The sequence below is a fragment of the Oncorhynchus kisutch genome, linkage group LG17 (assembly GCF_002021735.2).
Source record: "Oncorhynchus kisutch isolate 150728-3 linkage group LG17, Okis_V2, whole genome shotgun sequence".
Lineage (NCBI taxonomy): Eukaryota > Metazoa > Chordata > Actinopteri > Salmoniformes > Salmonidae > Oncorhynchus > Oncorhynchus kisutch.
The window spans coordinates 78,001,636-78,018,367 of record NC_034190.2 but is presented as its reverse complement, the minus strand read 5'-3'; the positions used below and the strand labels follow the sequence as shown (position 1 = coordinate 78,018,367).

General features: G+C 42.4%; 1 protein-coding gene across 1 annotated transcript; it reads left to right on the top strand.

The window, feature by feature from the left end:
- The first annotated feature begins 381 nt into the window (after positions 1–381).
- LOC109907087 (SRSF protein kinase 3-like) lies at positions 382–15,755 on the top strand. The gene is made up of 12 exons (XM_031794689.1): positions 382–675; positions 4,839–4,942; positions 6,658–6,766; positions 6,868–6,955; positions 7,245–7,332; positions 7,499–7,605; positions 7,738–7,897; positions 11,304–11,380; positions 11,839–11,946; positions 12,336–12,405; positions 12,516–12,608; positions 14,433–15,755. Exons 1-12 carry the CDS (start codon positions 635–637, stop codon positions 14,615–14,617), a joined length of 1,230 nt encoding a protein of 409 aa, XP_031650549.1. The 5' UTR covers positions 382–634; the 3' UTR covers positions 14,618–15,755.
- The last annotated feature ends 977 nt before the right edge of the window (positions 15,756–16,732 follow it).

Genomic DNA, 16,732 nt, shown 5'->3' with positions numbered 1-16,732 from the left:
TAAGACTGGGTTCTGAACAGATAGTTCAGAGCTTCAGCTCTTTTCTATAACCTATAGAAACACAATATGGTCTATACTTGGCATTTAGGTTTCTCAGTCATTGGTGGCACAGATTGCTTTATGGGGTAGGGAAATGGGCAGGGTATAAGCAAATTAAATACTGTAGTATTTACTATAGTTAAAAAAGTGTAGTGTTTTGTGTACTAATGTTTTTGCGGACATTACTGTAGTATTTACAATAATCTATAGTAAGTACTATACATGATCTAGGGATACTACAGTGTGTAGTATAGAATTCTACAGTATACTACAGTTTACAGCCTTATATAGGAAGTACTATAGTAGTCTATAGTAGTCTATAGTATTTTTCCATATGAGTGTGGAGAGATATACTACAAATCAAATCAAATGTATTTATAAAGCCCTTCTTACATCAGCTGATATCTCAGTGTTGTACAGAAGCCCTCAGAGAGAGAGAGAGAGAGAGAGATCGACAGACCGAGACAGAGAGAACGAGAGAACGAGAGAGAGAGAGAGATATTGGGGATTTCCGTGTTTAGACAAAGCCGGCTCCTCATACTTAAACACAGCTAACTGGTCACTGTCAGTCAGAGTTCTACTGTCCTATTCAGTCATGTGCTCAGATCGGACTTCTGTACAGGCAGCCCAGAAACCGTAAGTATAATTTATTCTCAACACTTTACACATGCTCCTTTCATAACAGTCCATTTGAATTACACTTGTTATGATCCATAGACTACAGATTGTAGAGGGACATTCTGTACACAGATTATGACTTGTTCAAAGGTGCGTCTCTCTGATGCAGTGTCCTCATAATGGATTGAGCCTGTTACCTATTCACCACTCTGGATTGTGATTGATACTCACATGTATATAAAGTTTTTGTCACAGAATACCTCCTGTATTATACTATTTTTTTGATGCAGCATTGAGATTTAACCCTGTGGTTGAGCCTGCCTCAGTAAAAGGAAACCAAATTATATTTTTGCGTTAATCTTAAACTGACAATCGCCGAAATCGGGCACTATATTTATTTATATACAGTTGAAGTCAGAAATGTACATACACCTTAACCAAAGAAATTTAAACTCAGTTCTTCACAATTCCTGACATTTAATTGTGGAAAAGATTCCCTGTCTAAGGTCAGTTAGGATCACCACTTTATTTTAAGAATGTAAAATGTCAGAATAATAGCAGAGAGTGATTTATTTCAGCTTGTATTTCTTTCATCAAATTCCCAGTGGGTCAGAAGTTTACATACACTCAATTAGTATTTGGTAGCATTGCCTTTAAATGTTTAACTTGGGTCAAACATCTCGGGTAGACTTCCACAAGCTTCCCACAATAAGTTGGGTGAATTTTGGCCCATTCCTCGTGACAGAGCTGGTGTAACTGAGACAGGTTTGTAGGGCTCCTTGCTCACACACACATTTACAGTTCTGCCCAAACATTTTCTGTAGGATTGAGGTCAGGGCTTTGTGATGGCCACTCCAATACCTTGACTTTGTTGTCCTTAAGCCATTTTGACACATTCGGAAGTATGATTGGGGTCATTGTTCATTTGGAAGACACATTTGCGACCAAGCTTTAACTTCCTGACTGATGTCTTGAGATGTTGCTTCAATATATCCACATAATTTTCCTGCCTCATGATGCCATCTATATTGTGAAGTGCACCAGTCCCTCCTGCAGCAAAGCACCCCCACAATATGATGCTGCCACCCCCACAAAATGATGCTGCCACCCCCGTGCTTCACGGTTGGGATGGTGTTCTTCGGCTTGCAAGTCTCCAAGTCTATGTTGGTAGATAGGATGGAGTCCGTCACTCCTCAGCAGGCCAGGCTTGGTCCTGTTTGTGGGTGAGTCCCAGAAAGAGGGCCAATTATCTACATTTGAACATCTTGAAGAATGATCTGGCCTTAATGGCCATGTACTAATATAATCTCCACCCGGCACAGCCAGAAGAGGACTGGCCACCCCTCAGATATTGATTCCTCTCTAGGTTTCTTCCTAGATTCCTGCCTTTCTAGGGATTATTTCTTAGCCACCGTGCTTCTACTGTACATCTGCATTACTTGCTGTTTGGGATTTTAAGCTGGGTGTCACAATCGTTGAATAAATAAGTGGACCTCTACATGCTTTGTAAGTAGGAAAACCTGCTAAATCGGCAGTGTATCAAATACTTGCTCTCCCCACTGTGTGTATATATATATATATATATATATAGGGAGTGAGAGGGAGAATACTTAAGTTCACACAGGACACCAAATAAGACAGGAGAATTTCACCAAATAAGACAGGAGAATTTCACCAGGTAAGACAGGATAATTTCACCAGATCGGACAGACTGACCCTAGCCCCCTGGTACATATACTATTGCAGAATATATACTGGAGACTGAGGACAGAGGGGGCCGGGGTAACTATGGCCCCGTCCGTCAATACCCCTGGACAGGGCCAACCGGGCAGGGCCAACCAGGTAGAATATAACACCACCCACTTTGCCAAAGTACAGCCCCCACACCACTTGAGGGATATCAATAGACCACCAACTTACTGCCCTGAGTATAGCTGAGTGTAGCCCAAGAAAATCTCCTACACAGCATGAGGCCGAGGGGGCGCAAAATCAGATAGGAAGATCACATCAGTGACTCAACCCACTCAAGTAACGCACCCCTCTTAGGGACGGCATGGAAGAGCACTAGTAAGCCCCCGTAATAGTGTCAGAGGCAGAGAATCCGAGTGGAGAGAGGGGAGCCGGCCAGGCAGAGACAGCAGAGATGGTTCGTCACTCCAGTGCCTTTCCGTTCACCTTCGCACCCCTTTGCCAGACTACACTCAATCATAGGACCGACATTCAGTAAAGATGTAAAAGTCAAGCCCATGTCTGCGTCTCTCACATGGATAGGCAGACCATTCCATAAAAATAGAGCTCTATAGGAAAAAACGCTGCCTCCAGCTGTTTGCTGTAGGGACAATAAGGAGGCCTGCGTCTTGTGACTGTAGTGTACGTTTAGGTATGTATGGCAGGACCAAATCAGAGAGATAGGTAGGAGAAAGTCCATGTAATGCTTCGTAGGTTAGTAGTAAAACCTTGAAATCAGCCCTAGCCTTAACAGGAACCCAGGCTGGCACTGGAGTAATATGATACATTTTGGGGGTTTTAGTCAAGAAACACTACTACATTAATAAAATATTGCCCTCTTGCTAGATTGATGACTAAAACCATAGCGAAACAATGCAAAATGGCTGTCAGCCAACTGATAACGTTTGTTTCCATGGCCAAAGAGGCAGGAGGTCCATGTTTATCTCACCTGGCACACATTGGGAATATGTGGATTATTTTAGTGCCTGTGGAGGTGACGTTATTTCACTGGGTCGAGGACCTGGGCCAATATCATCGCTCTAAACTGGAGCCAAAACATGCTGAAAGACAGTCCTGAAGAAGATAGTTGACTGTAAATAAATCATTCAGAAAAGCTGTGATTTTTATAGATAGATCTGCACAAGACACACACCAAGGCAATATTTATAATACACCAGTGGAGGCTGCTGAAGGGAGGACAGCTCATAATAATGGCTGTAATGGAGTCAATGGAGTGGTATCAACCACATAGAAACCACGTGTTTGATACCATTCCAGACATTATTATGAGCCGTCTTCCCCTCAGCAGCCTCCATGGTAGAACACTCACCTGATACAACATATCCTGTTGAATTATTTATAGAACACTCACCTGATACAACATATCCTGTTTAATTATTTATAGAACACTCACCTGATACAGCATATCCTGTTGAATTATTTATAGAACACTCACCTGATACAACATATCCTGTTGAATTATTTATAGAACACTCACCTGATACAGCATATCCTGTTGAATTATTTATAGAACACTCACCTGATACAACATATCCTGTTGAATTATTTATAGAACACTCACCTGATACAACATATCCTGTTGAATTATTTATAGAACACTCACCTGATACAGCATATCCTGTTGAATTATTTATAGAACACTCACCTGATACAACATATCCTGTTGAATTATTTATAGAACACTCACCTGATACAACATATCCTGTTGAATTATTTATAGAACACTCACCTGATACAGCATATCCTGTTGAATTATTTATAGAACACTCACCTGATACAACATATCCTGTTGAATTATTTATAGAACACTCACCTGATACAACATATCCTGTTGAATTATTTATAGAACACTCACCTGATACAACATATCCTGTTGAATTATTTATAGAACACTCACCTGATACAACATATCCTGTTGAATTATTTATAGAACACTCACCTGATACAGCATATCCTGTTGAATTATTTATAGAACACTTATTTGATACAGCATATCCTGTTGAATTATTTATAGAACACTTATTTGATACAACATATCCTGTTGAATTATTTATAGAACACTATTTTGATACAGCATATCCTGTTGAATTATTTATAGAACACTTATTTGATACAGCATATCCTGTTGAATTTTACCTCTGGCTGAAGACTATAGTTTAATGTCCAAATCCCATTCTGAGTCCTGCCGTCTCCCTGTGAACAGCCAGGGAAGTGTTCCTGTCTGCTCCCAGCAACCAGACATCGATAGAGGGGTCACATCTCTGCCCTGTGTAGGATCAGACAGGCTGACAGAGGGGTCACATCTCTGCCCTGTGTAGGATCAGACAGGCTGACAGTGCGTGTGTACAGTATTATGTGTACAGTATTGTGAGTACAGTATTGTGTGTACAGTAAGTTTGTACAGTATGTGTATTGGCATGTGTGTGTTGCAGCAGTAAACCTGGGACATCGAATGGACTTGATAAGCTGAGTCGTTTGGAACAGATGGAGCAAGAGGAGTCACTGGACAGAGAGGACCCCAGAGAATACTGCCATGGTCCGTTATGGCTGTACATTTACATTTTGGTCATATAGCAGATGCTCTTATCCAGAGGGACTTACAGGAGCAATTAGGGTTAAGTGCTATTCTCAAGGGCATAGACAGATTTGTCACCTAGTCGGCTCAGGGATTCAAACCAGCTACCTTTCGTTTACTGGCCCAATGCTCTTATGAGCTAGGCTACCTGCTGCCCTACCTACCGCTATACTAACTCTGCTACTGGCCCAAAGCTCTTAAGAGCTAGGCTACCTACCTACCGCTATACTAACTCTGCTACTGGCCCAAAGCTCTTAGGAGCTAGGCTACCTACCTACCGCTATACTAACTCTGTTACTGGCCCAAAGCTCTTAAGAGCTAGGCTACCTACCTACCGCTATACTAACTCTGCTACTGGCCCAAAGCTCTTAGGAGCTAGGCTACCTACCTACCGCTATACTAACTCTGTTACTGGCCCAAAGCTCTTAAGAGCTAGGCTACCTACCTACCGCTATACTAACTCCGCTACTGGCCCAAAGCTCTTAAAACCTGTTTGGGAAAGGCGTGCCGCCAGCGGGACACCTCGACAACATCCGGTGAAATTGCAGAGCGCCATATTCAAGTTAAATTACTATAAATATTTAACTTTCATAAAATCACAAGTGTAATAGATCAAAATAAAGCTGAACTTGTTGTTAATCCAGCCGCCGTGTTAGATTTCAAAAATACTTTACGGCGAAAGAATACCATGCGATTATCTGAGGACAGAGCCCCGCATACCAACACATGAAAAACATATTTCAACCAGGCAGGTGCGACACGAAAGTCAGAAATAGTTATATAAAAAAATGCCTTACCTTTGATGATCTTCTTCTGTTGGCACTCCAAAAATTCCCAGTTACATCACAAATGGTCCTTTTGTTGGATAATGTCTTTCTTTATATCAATAAAAACTCAGTTTAGCTGGCACGCTTCAGTCAATAACACATCCAGATCCACTCAGTCAAAATGCATACAAAATGTATCCCAAACGTTACTAATAAACTTTTCCAAAAAAGTCAAACAACGTTTATAATTAAACCTTAGGTATGCTAATACGCAAATAAAATTTACTCAAATAAAATTTAAGACGGAGAATAGTATGTTCATTTCCGGAGAATATGCTTTCTTCCAAGCGCTTGGAAACACTACAGCCAAAATGGGAGCCACCTAGAAAAACTACAATTTCTGGGTCATTTTTCAAAAAATCTGCATGAAACTCTTTCTAAAGACTGTTGACATCTAGTGGAAGCCCTAGGAACTGCAATTTGGGAGGACTTATAAGTATAATAAAGTACTATAATTATAATTATAGTACTAGCCATTGAAAAGAATGGTAATTTTTTTTTTATGGTTTGTCCTCGGGGTTTCGCCTGCCATATCAGCTCTGTTATACTCACAGACATAATTTTAACAGTTTTATAAACTTTAGAGTGTTTTCTATCTAAATCCAAGTATATGCATATCATAGCTTCTGTGCCTGAGTAACAGGCAGTTTACTTTGGGCATGTGAAAATACTGCCCCCTATCCCATGAGCTAGGCTACCTACCTACCGCTATACTAACTCTGTCTTTCTCCGTACATGTCTTTCTGTCCTATTCATTCCATTCCAGCATAGACATAGTCTGTTACCAGACAGTAAATACAGCAGTTGGAGGTATAACATCTATTGTTCTCATCCTGCATGTTTCAATAGGGGGGTACCACCCTGTTCACATTGGAGACACCTTCAACAGGAGATACCAGGTTGTGTCTAAGTTGGGCTGGGGATACTTCGCCACTGTTTGGCTCTGCTTGGATCTCAGGTACATTCACTATGTTGCAGTGTCAGCATATACTCAAATCTCCCCTTCTTGGCCTACAGTGAAAGCTGCAGTGTGATTAAAAGTCAACTCTATGTGTACAGGTTGGGCAGGCGAGTGGCCGTGAAGGTTTTGAAGAGTGGAGAAGGATTCACACAGGCTGGGCAAGATGAACTGACTCTGCTACGTTGTGTGAGTCTCTTCTTCTCTCTGATTTCTCACCTTAGGTTATTTATTGCTTCCTCTATCTCTTTCTCGTCCTCAACCCCTAAGGACAAACAGTAGTAACTATTTTTACTCTTAGTCCACCTCATGTTATTTATCTTTCTCTGACAGACTTATTCACAGCCATCCCATGTTTTCAAGGTTCATTATTTTTCTCCCTTGTCTCATACAGACCCATCTTTATCTTTCTATTTAAACAAGTTCTTGTCAGTATAGTCCGGATTCTGAAGTCTCCCCCCCCCCTCTCCCCCCTCAGGCCAGTGGTCCCACGGCTCGTCACCCACACAGCCGGAGAATAGTCCAACTGCTGGATGAGTTTAAGATAGCTGGGGTCAACGGAGTCCGTATCCTTCCCTAGACTGCACAGTCATCACACACACACACACACACACACACACACACACACACACACACACACACACACACCTGTAGCAAAATCTGACAGTCTCACAATGAGGAGTCAAAGTTCAGAGTTCAGATGTGTTTGGTTCCTTGACCTCCTGTGTGTAGATGTATGCTTAGTGCTGGAGCTGTTAGGACCAGACCTCTGCTGTTGGCAGGTCTGTTTTGGGAACCCAGGACTATCGCTTTCCTGGGTCAAACAGGTCATTGCTCAGGTCAGAGAGTGACGGAGTTCATAGAAGATGAGTAGAAACGGCATTATCGAAATCACCACACTGTCTGGATGCGTCTTTAGTTTGATGCAGGAGCTGTTTTGTGTTAACAGTGCCATCACCCTCTCCCTGTAGGTTCTTCAGGCGTTGGACTACCTGCACACTCAATGTAAAATCATCCACACAGACATCAAGCCTGAAAATATACTGCTTTGTTTGGAGGAGCAGAACCCAAAACAGACAGCAGGGGGCAGTGCATGTCCTCCATTCCCTGGGAAGTCGATGAGTAGAGCAGGTAGTGTTCACTGTTCAGCTACATAATAGAACCCCACATTGGAGGTGTCATAATACCCATCAAAAATAGCGGACAAACAGGGAAATGGTTCCAATCATTTTTCCCATGGGAGATTTTAGGAACACTTAAATTAAGGGCTGTGATTCGAGTAGGTTTACCCTGACGTGACGTTTTGCTACGCATGTAAATCTCCATCGTACAAGGTGACTTTATTAAAAATAAGCGGTTCTGTAAGGTCAAATTACTGTTTTGCTTCAGATTTTCTAGAATTCTGTAAGGTCATATGATTGAGTACTGTTCAGCTAAAGATATTCTAGAACTCTGTACGGTCATGTGACTGTTCAGCTGCAGATATTCTAGGACTCTAATGTCATGACTGTACAGCTACAGATATTCTAGACCTCTGTAAGGTCATATAACTGTTCAGCTACAGATATTCTAGAACTCTGTAAGGTCATGTGACTGTTCAGCTACAGATATTCTAGAACTCTGTAAGGTCATATAACTGTTCAGCTACAGATATTCTAGAACTCTGTAAGGTCATATAACTGTTCAGCTACAGATATTCTAGAACTCTGTAAGGTCATATAACTGTTCAGCTACAGATATTCTAGAACTCTGTAAGGTCATATAACTGTTCAGCTACAGATATTCTAGAACTCTGTAAGGTCATATAACTGTTCAGCTACAGATATTCTAGAACTCTGTAAGGTCATATAACTGTTCAGCTACAGATATTCTAGAACTCTGTAAGGTCATGTGACTGTTCAGCTACAGATATTCTAGAACTCTGTAAGGTCATATAACTGTTCAGCTACAGATATTCTAGAACTCTGTAAGGTCATGTGACTGTTCAGCTACAGATATTCTAGAACTCTGTAAGGTCATATAACTGTTCAGCTACAGATATTCTAGAACTCTGTAAAGTCATGTGACTGTTCAGCTACAGATATTCTAGAACTCTGTAAAGTCATGTGACTGTTCAGCTACAGATATTCTAGAACTCTGTAAGGTCATGTGACTAATCAGCTACAGATATTCTAGAACTCTAAGGTCATGTGACTGTTAAGCTGCAGATATTCTGGAACTATGTAATGTCATTTGACTGTTAAGCTACAGGTGTTCTAGAAGTCTGTAAGGTCATGTGACTGTTCATCTACAGTTACTCTAGAACTCTGTATAGTTATGAATGTTCAGCTACAAATATTCTAGAAGTCTGTAAAATCATGACTGTTCAGCTACAGTTACTCTAGAACTCTGTAAGGTCATATAACTGTTCAGCTACAGATATTCTTGAACTCTGGAAGATCATGACTGTTAAGCTACAGATGTTCTAGAACTCTGTAAGGTCATGTGACTATTCATCTATAGTTACTCTAGAACTCTGTATAGTCATGACTGTTCAGCTACCGATATTCTAGAAGTCTGTAAAGTCATGTGACTGTTCAGCTACAGATATTCTAGAACTCTGTAAGGTCATGTGACTGTTCATCTACAGTTACTCTAGAACTCTGTAAGGTCATGACTGTTCAGCTACAGATATTCTAGAACTCTGTAAGGTCATGACTGTTCAGCTACAGATACTCTAGAACTCTGTAAGGTCATGACTGTTCAGCTACAGTTACTCTAGAACTCTGTAAGGTCATGTGACTGTTCATCTACAGTTACTCTAGAACTCTGTATAGTCATGACTGTTCAGCTACAGATATTATAGAACTCTGTAAGGTCATGACTGTTCAGCTACAGTTACTCTAGAACTCTGTAAGGTCATGACTGTTCAGCTACAGTTACTCTAGAACTCTGTAAGGTCATGACTGTTCAGCTACAGTTACTCTAGAACTCTGTAAGGTCATATAACTGTTCATCTACAGTTACTCTAGAACTCTGTATAGTCATGACTGTTCAGCTACAGATATTATAGAACTCTGTAAGGTCATGACTGTTCAGCTACAGTTACTCTAGAACTCTGTAAGGTCATGACTGTTCAGCTACAGTTACTCTAGAACTCTGTAAGGTCATGACTGTTCAGCTACAGTTACTCTAGAACTCTGTAAGGTCATATAACTGTTCAGCTACAGATATTCTAGAACTCTGTAAGGTCATATAACTGTTCAGCTACAGATATTCTAGAACTATGTAAGGTCATGTGACTGTTCAGCTACAGATATTCTAGAACTCTGTAAGGTCATATAACTGTTCAGCTACAGATATTCTAGAACTCTGTAAAGTCATGTGACTGTTCAGCTACAGATATTCTAGAACTCTGTAAGGTCATGACTGTTCAGCTACAGATATTCTAGAACTCTGTAAGGTCATGTGACTAATCAGCTACAGATATTCTAGAACTCTAAGGTCATGTGACTGTTAAGCTGCAGATATTCTGGAACTATGTAATGTCATTTGACTGTTAAGCTACAGGTGTTCTAGAAGTCTGTAAGGTCATGTGACTGTTCATCTACAGTTACTCTAGAACTCTGTATAGTTATGAATGTTCAGCTACAAATATTCTAGAAGTCTGTAAAATCATGACTGTTCAGCTACAGTTACTCTAGAACTCTGTAAGGTCATATAACTGTTCAGCTACAGATATTCTTGAACTCTGGAAGATCATGACTGTTAAGCTACAGATGTTCTAGAACTCTGTAAGGTCATGTGACTGTTCATCTACAGTTACTCTAGAACTCTGTAAGGTCATGACTGTTCAGCTACAGATATTCTAGAACTCTGGAAGATCATGACTGTTAAGCTACAGATGTTCTAGAACTCTGTAAGGTCATGTGACTGTTCATCTACAGTTACTCTAGAACTCTGTAAGGTCATGACTGTTCAGCTACAGATATTCTAGAACTCTGTAAGGTCATGACTGTTCAGCTACAGATACTCTAGAACTCTGTAAGGTCATGACTGTTCAGCTACAGTTACTCTAGAACTCTGTAAGGTCATGTGACTGTTCAGCTACAGTTACTCTAGAACTCTGTATAGTCATGACTGTTCAGCTACAGATATTATAGAACTCTGTAGTCATGTGACTGTTAAGCTGCAGATGTTCTAGAACTATGTAATGTCATTTGACTGTTAAGCTACAGATGTCCTAGAACTATGTAAGGTCATGACTGTTCATGTACAGATACTCTAGAAGTCTGTAAGGTCATGTGACTGTTCAGCTACAGATATTCTAGAACTCTGTGATGTCATCACTGAGCGCACCAGATGATACATCTGTTTACTGCACATGACACTTTACTGAAGGCTAGTATTCTGTTTCTTTGTCACCTTTAGATGTAGATGTAATGTGTATTCTGCCTGTTTGTCACTTCAGATTGACTGTGTCCAGTATGCTGTTGAAGTGTTTCAATCGGATCATAACCCTCTACTGTTTGTTGTTCATCTCTTACTGTCTATCCAGAGAATGACCTGGTGTCTCCCATCAGTCTGGAGGAGGTCACAGTAAAGATTGCTGACCTGGGAAGCTCCTGTTGGGTGGTGGGTATTGATCAGTCAGTCAGCATTAGCGGAGGTGCATAAAATTGAGGGGCCCCATGCATTTATCACAAATACGTAGTTTTTTTAAAAGTTTGCCGTATTTTACATTGATCAGTAGTTGTTTTTTGTGTGTTTTTTTTCACCTTTATTTAACCAGGTAGGCTAGTTGAGAACAAGTTCTCATTTACAACTGTGACCTGGCCAAGATAAAGCATAGCAGTGTGAACAGACAACACAGAGTTACACATGGAGTAAACAATTAACAAGTCAATAACACAGTAGAAGAAAAAAAGAGTCTATATACATTGTGTGCAAAAGGCATGAGGAGGTAGGCGGATAATTACAATTTAGCAGATTAACACTGGAGTGATTGCAAAATAAGAGGGACTATTGTGGAATACTGCGCTGGGATCAGAACTGTATTTTACTCTGTGCCTTTGCTCTGTGTGACATTCCAGTACAAACATTTCTGTGAGGAGATCCAGACCTGTCAGTACCGCTCACTAGAGGTTCTACTGGGCTCTGACTACGGCCCACCAGCAGACATCTGGAGTGTAGCCTGCTTGGTGAGAGTCAACGTCCACTCAACCACCATACAACCACTATACAACCACCATAAAACCACCATACAACCACCATACAACAACTATACAACCACCATAAAACCACCATAAAACCACTATACAACCAACATACAACTACCATACAACCACCATACAACCACCATACAACCACCATAAAACCACCATACAACCACCATCACCAACAACACTTATGTCTGCATATGTTTGCAGCTTCACTGAAGTACAACCATGATCTCTCCGGTGCCCTCTGATTCACTTGGATCATTTAACTCCTGCTGTTAGGTTACTCTTCCAGTTCACCCCCCCTAAGCTAAGTAGGTGCCGCTGCAGAATAGTTCCTGGCCATTCAACTTCTCTTCTTTTTATTCTAGGCGTTTGAGTTGGTCACTGGAGATTCATTGTTTGAGCCCAAAGCTGGGAAGACCTTTTCCTTAGAGGAAGGTAGGCGTGGAAAATATTGACACAGGATTCGATGGAGATAACATTGTGTCCACTTTGTGACTTTTGCTTAGTTGTTTTATCCAGTGGGATTTTGGTTCTGTTCCCTCCAGACCACATCGCTCATATAATTGAACTCCTTGGCAAAATCCCAGCAGCAGTAGCCTTGTCTGGGAAATATTCAGTGGAGTACTTCAATTGCAGAGGTGAGTGAAGGACATTGCATTGAAAACAGTCAAATTATTCGAACTTTTTGATGTGACAAATTATTGTGTTTAATTGAAGAAAAAACTACATCAAATACTTTTTTCAAAAAGCTTCCTTCTATTCACCTCTCTTTCCCCTCCTCCCTCTGTTTCACCTCTACTCTCCTTCCTCTCCCTCCTCTCTGTTTCACCTCTACTCTCCTTCCTCTCCCTCCTCTCTGTTTCACCTCTACTCTCCTTCCTCTCCCTCCTCTCTGTTTCACCTCTACTCTCCTTCCTCTCCCTCCTCTCTGTTTCAACTCTACTCTCCTTCCTCTCCCTCCTCTCTGTTTCACCTTAACTCTCCTTCCTCTCACCTCCTCTCGTTCCTCTCCCTCCTCTCTCTTTCCTCTCCCTCCTCTCTCTTTCCTCTCCCTCCTCTCTTTCCTCTTCCTCCTCTCTTTCCTCTCCCTCCTCTCTGTTTCACCCTCTCTCCTTCCTCTCCCTCCTCTCACTTTCCTCTCCCTCCTCTCACTTTCCTCTCCCTCCTCTCTCTTTCCTCTCCCTCCTCTGTCCTCTACCTCCTATCTGTTTTCACCCTCTCTCTTTCCTCTCCCTCCTCTCTCCTTCCTCTCCCTCCTCTGTCCTCTACCTCCTATCTGTTTTCACCCTCTCTCTTTCCTCTCCCTCCTCTTTCCTCTCCCTCCTCTCCCTCCTCTTTCCTCTCCTTCCTCTCTATTTCACCTCTTCTCTCCTTCCTCTCTCTTTCCTCTCCTTCCTCTCTCTTTCCTCTCCCTCCTCTCTCCTTCCTCTCATTCTTCTCTCTTACCTCTCCCTCCTCTCTCCTTCCTCTCCCTCCTCTCTCCTTCCTCTCATTCCTCTCTCTGTCCTCTCCCTCCTCTCACTTTCCTCTCCCTCCTCTCTCCTTCCTCTCATTCCTCTCTGTCATCTCACTTTCCTCTCCCTCCTCTCTGTTTCAGGTCTGCTCTCTGTCCTCTCCCTCTCTTTCCTCTCCTCCTCTCTGTTTCACCTCCTCTTTCTTTCATCCCCCTCCTCTCTCTTTCCTCTCCCTCCTCTCTTTCATCTCCATCCTCTGTTTCACAATCTCTCTTTCCTCTCTCTCCCCCTCTCTTTCCCCACCCTCCTCTCTGTTTCACCCTCTCTCTTTCCTCTTCCGGCTGTCCCCATAGGAGAACCCTTTCCGATTTCAGGTAGATCCCTTGTGGAAAGAGTTTTACATGGAACCAAAAAGGGTTCACCTCCTCTCTCTTTCCTCTCCTTCCTCTCTGTTTCACCTCCCCTCTCTTTCCTCTCCCTCCTCTCTCCTTCCTCTCTGTTTTCACCTCCTCTCTCTTTCCTCACCCTCCTCTCTCCTTCCTCTCCTTCCTCTCTGTTTCACCTCCCCTCTCTTTCCTCTCCCTCCTCTCTCCTTCCTCTCCTTCCTCTCTGTTTCACCTCCTCTCTCCTTCCTCTCCTTCCTCTCTGTTTCACCTCCTCTCTCTTTCCTCTCCCTCCTCTCTCCTTCCTCTCCTTCCTCTGTTTCACCTCCCCTCTCTTTCCTCTTCCTCCTCTCTCCTTCCTCTCCTTCCTCTCTGTTTCACCTCCTCTCTCTTTCCTCACCCTCCTCTCTCCTTCTTCTCCTTCCTCTGTTTCACCTCCCCTCTCTTTCCTCTTCCTCCTCTCTCCTTCCTCTCCTTCCTCTCTGTTTCACCTCCTCTCTCTCTTTCCTCACCCTCCTCTGTCCTTCCTCTCCTTCCTCTCTGTTTCACCTCCTCTCTCCTTCCTCACCCTCCTCTCTGTTTTACCATCTCTCTTTCTTCTCCCCCCTGTTGCGTGGTCTCCCAGGTGAAATGAATCGTATCGGGGTGCTGCGGTCCTGGGGTTTGTATGAGGTGCTAGTGGAGAAATACAACTTCCTGCTGAAGGAGGCCTCTCTGTTCTCTGACTTCCTGTTGTGCATGTTGGACTTCCAGCCCAAGAGGAGGGCCAATGCTGCCCAGTGTCTCCTGCACCCATGGCTTAGCTCCTGAGCCCTGGCCTTGGAGACCTGATAGCCCCTCTCGTGAGTCCCCCCCCCCCCCCCCCCCCCCCCCCCCCCGTTGAGCCAAATTGACACGAAGTTAATAGATACATGTGTTACAAGCATTTTGCTACACTCGCATTAACATCTGCTAACCATGTATATGCGACAAATTAAATTTGATTTGATTCGTTAGTGTACCTGCAGAAACAAACTGAATGGTGCTCAGTCGCTAAGACTAGGAGAGGATATACGTAATCGTAGTAGGAATGGTTGTTGCAAATACATAAAGAGAACATAAAGGGAATTAAAATATTTCATATGTATATGCTTGTAAATTCAAAGTTATTATTATTTTTCCATTAAAAGTTCCCTCTGACATAGCCCTGGGGTTCATCTTCCATACCTAATACTGTCAGAGGGACGCATTTTTTGGGGGACCGATGTTTGTTAAGATAAATTTGTGGGGGCATCCTGAGTGGTGCAGCGGTCTAAGGCAATGCATTGCATTGCTTGAGCCATCATTACAGACCCAGGTTCGATCCCAGGCTGTGTCACAGCTGGCTGTGACTGGGAGACCCTTGAGGTGGCGCACAATTGGCCCAGCGTCGTCCGGGTTAGGAGAGGGTTTGGTAGGCAGAGATTTCCTTGTCCCATTGTGCTCTAGCGACTCCTGTGGCGGGCTGGGTGCATGCACGCTGACATGGTTGCCAGGTGTACAGTGTTTCCTCCGATACATTGGTGCGGCTGGCTTCCGGGTTAAGCGGGCATTGTGTCAAGAAACAGTGGGGCTTGGCTGGGATGTGTTTCGGAGGATGAAACGACTCTCAACCTTCGCCTCTCCTTAGTTCGTATGGGAGATGCAGCGATGGGACAAGACTGTAACTACCAATTGGATACCACAAATTTGGGGAGAACTTTGCCCCTCCTGCTCAAGAATGACGGGCAAACCTATTCTGTCTTCCCTTTGGAGAACGCTTTCTGGTTCCAGGTAGAACCCCCATTTTGGGTTCCATGTAAAACTCTTTCCATAAGGGATCTACCTGAAATTGGAAAGGGTTCTCCTATGGGGACAGCTGAAGAACCCTTTTGACACCCCTTTTTCTAAGAGTGCATAACATTTGAAATAAAGAAGATTCATGTATTTATTTATTTGATATTTGTATTGGATTTCTTTTCCTCCAGCTAAATATACAGTCTCAGCAATGGATTAGGTACTTTAAAAAACATACAGCTATTACATATATATATTTATATATTATAATATAATACAGTTATCCTTGAATAAGGGCAAAGTGAAGGATGGGGGAACGGGTGTGTAAGTATTTAAACTGCTAACATATATCTCACATGAGAATGATTAGTGTAGGATGGCTCATAGTGATGACCGGAATGGGACAACTGGAACGACACCAAACACCTGGTTTCCCATGTTTGGATGTGATTGACACTGTTTCACCCACCCCACCCCAGACCGTCCCTGATTGACGTGACAAGTGACACTACTGATACATAAACAATCATCTGCATATACATCTACATAGCTACCTATTTTTAGAAAAGCTTTCAAAAAGTGCCAATGTGTCTACCTTTCCTTCACTAACACTTAGTATTTGTCATTCAATAAATTAATGACAGCACTAAAAAGTAAAAGCATATTAAACATTTGGATAATTTCCCCCGATTGTAAAACAAAATTGAAATGTCTGAGTTTCTTTGGTCAGCAGGATCGGTGGAAAAACACTGAGCTATAAGTCATACAGTTGTGCTGTAAAAAAAAAGTGCCAAGTATTGACAGTACAACTAGCAGTATAGAGGGCACTAGATTAGAGTTTACACTTTTATACATTTAGATGAAAATTTTAGGCCATATTTTGGGGACTTTCAGATTACAAATGTGACTGTTCTTAGGACTGTATTCTTGAATTCTTGAATTACAAACCAAGAATATTTTCCCTGGAGTGGTGGGTAAGGATATGACTTCTATGGACCTCAGTGGGGATAAGGGCACTTGCAGTCTAAGAATAAGATCCTAACGTCCAAGTTTGGTCTCTCAATCATAACGTACACTTCCTGCGGACATTGACATTTTACTGAGGACCCCACCTAGGGTATCCCTAAAAGG

Coding starts and splice junctions, on each gene's coding strand:
- LOC109907087 (XM_031794689.1), top strand. CDS start 635: ATGTGCTCAGATCGGACTTCTGTACAGGCAGCCCAGAAACC. Junction 676..4,838: donor GTACAGGCAGCCCAGAAACC/GTAAGTATAATT, acceptor TGTGTGTTGCAG/CAGTAAACCTGGGACATCGA. Junction 11,381..11,838: donor TGGGAAGCTCCTGTTGGGTG/GTGGGTATTGAT, acceptor GTGACATTCCAG/TACAAACATTTCTGTGAGGA.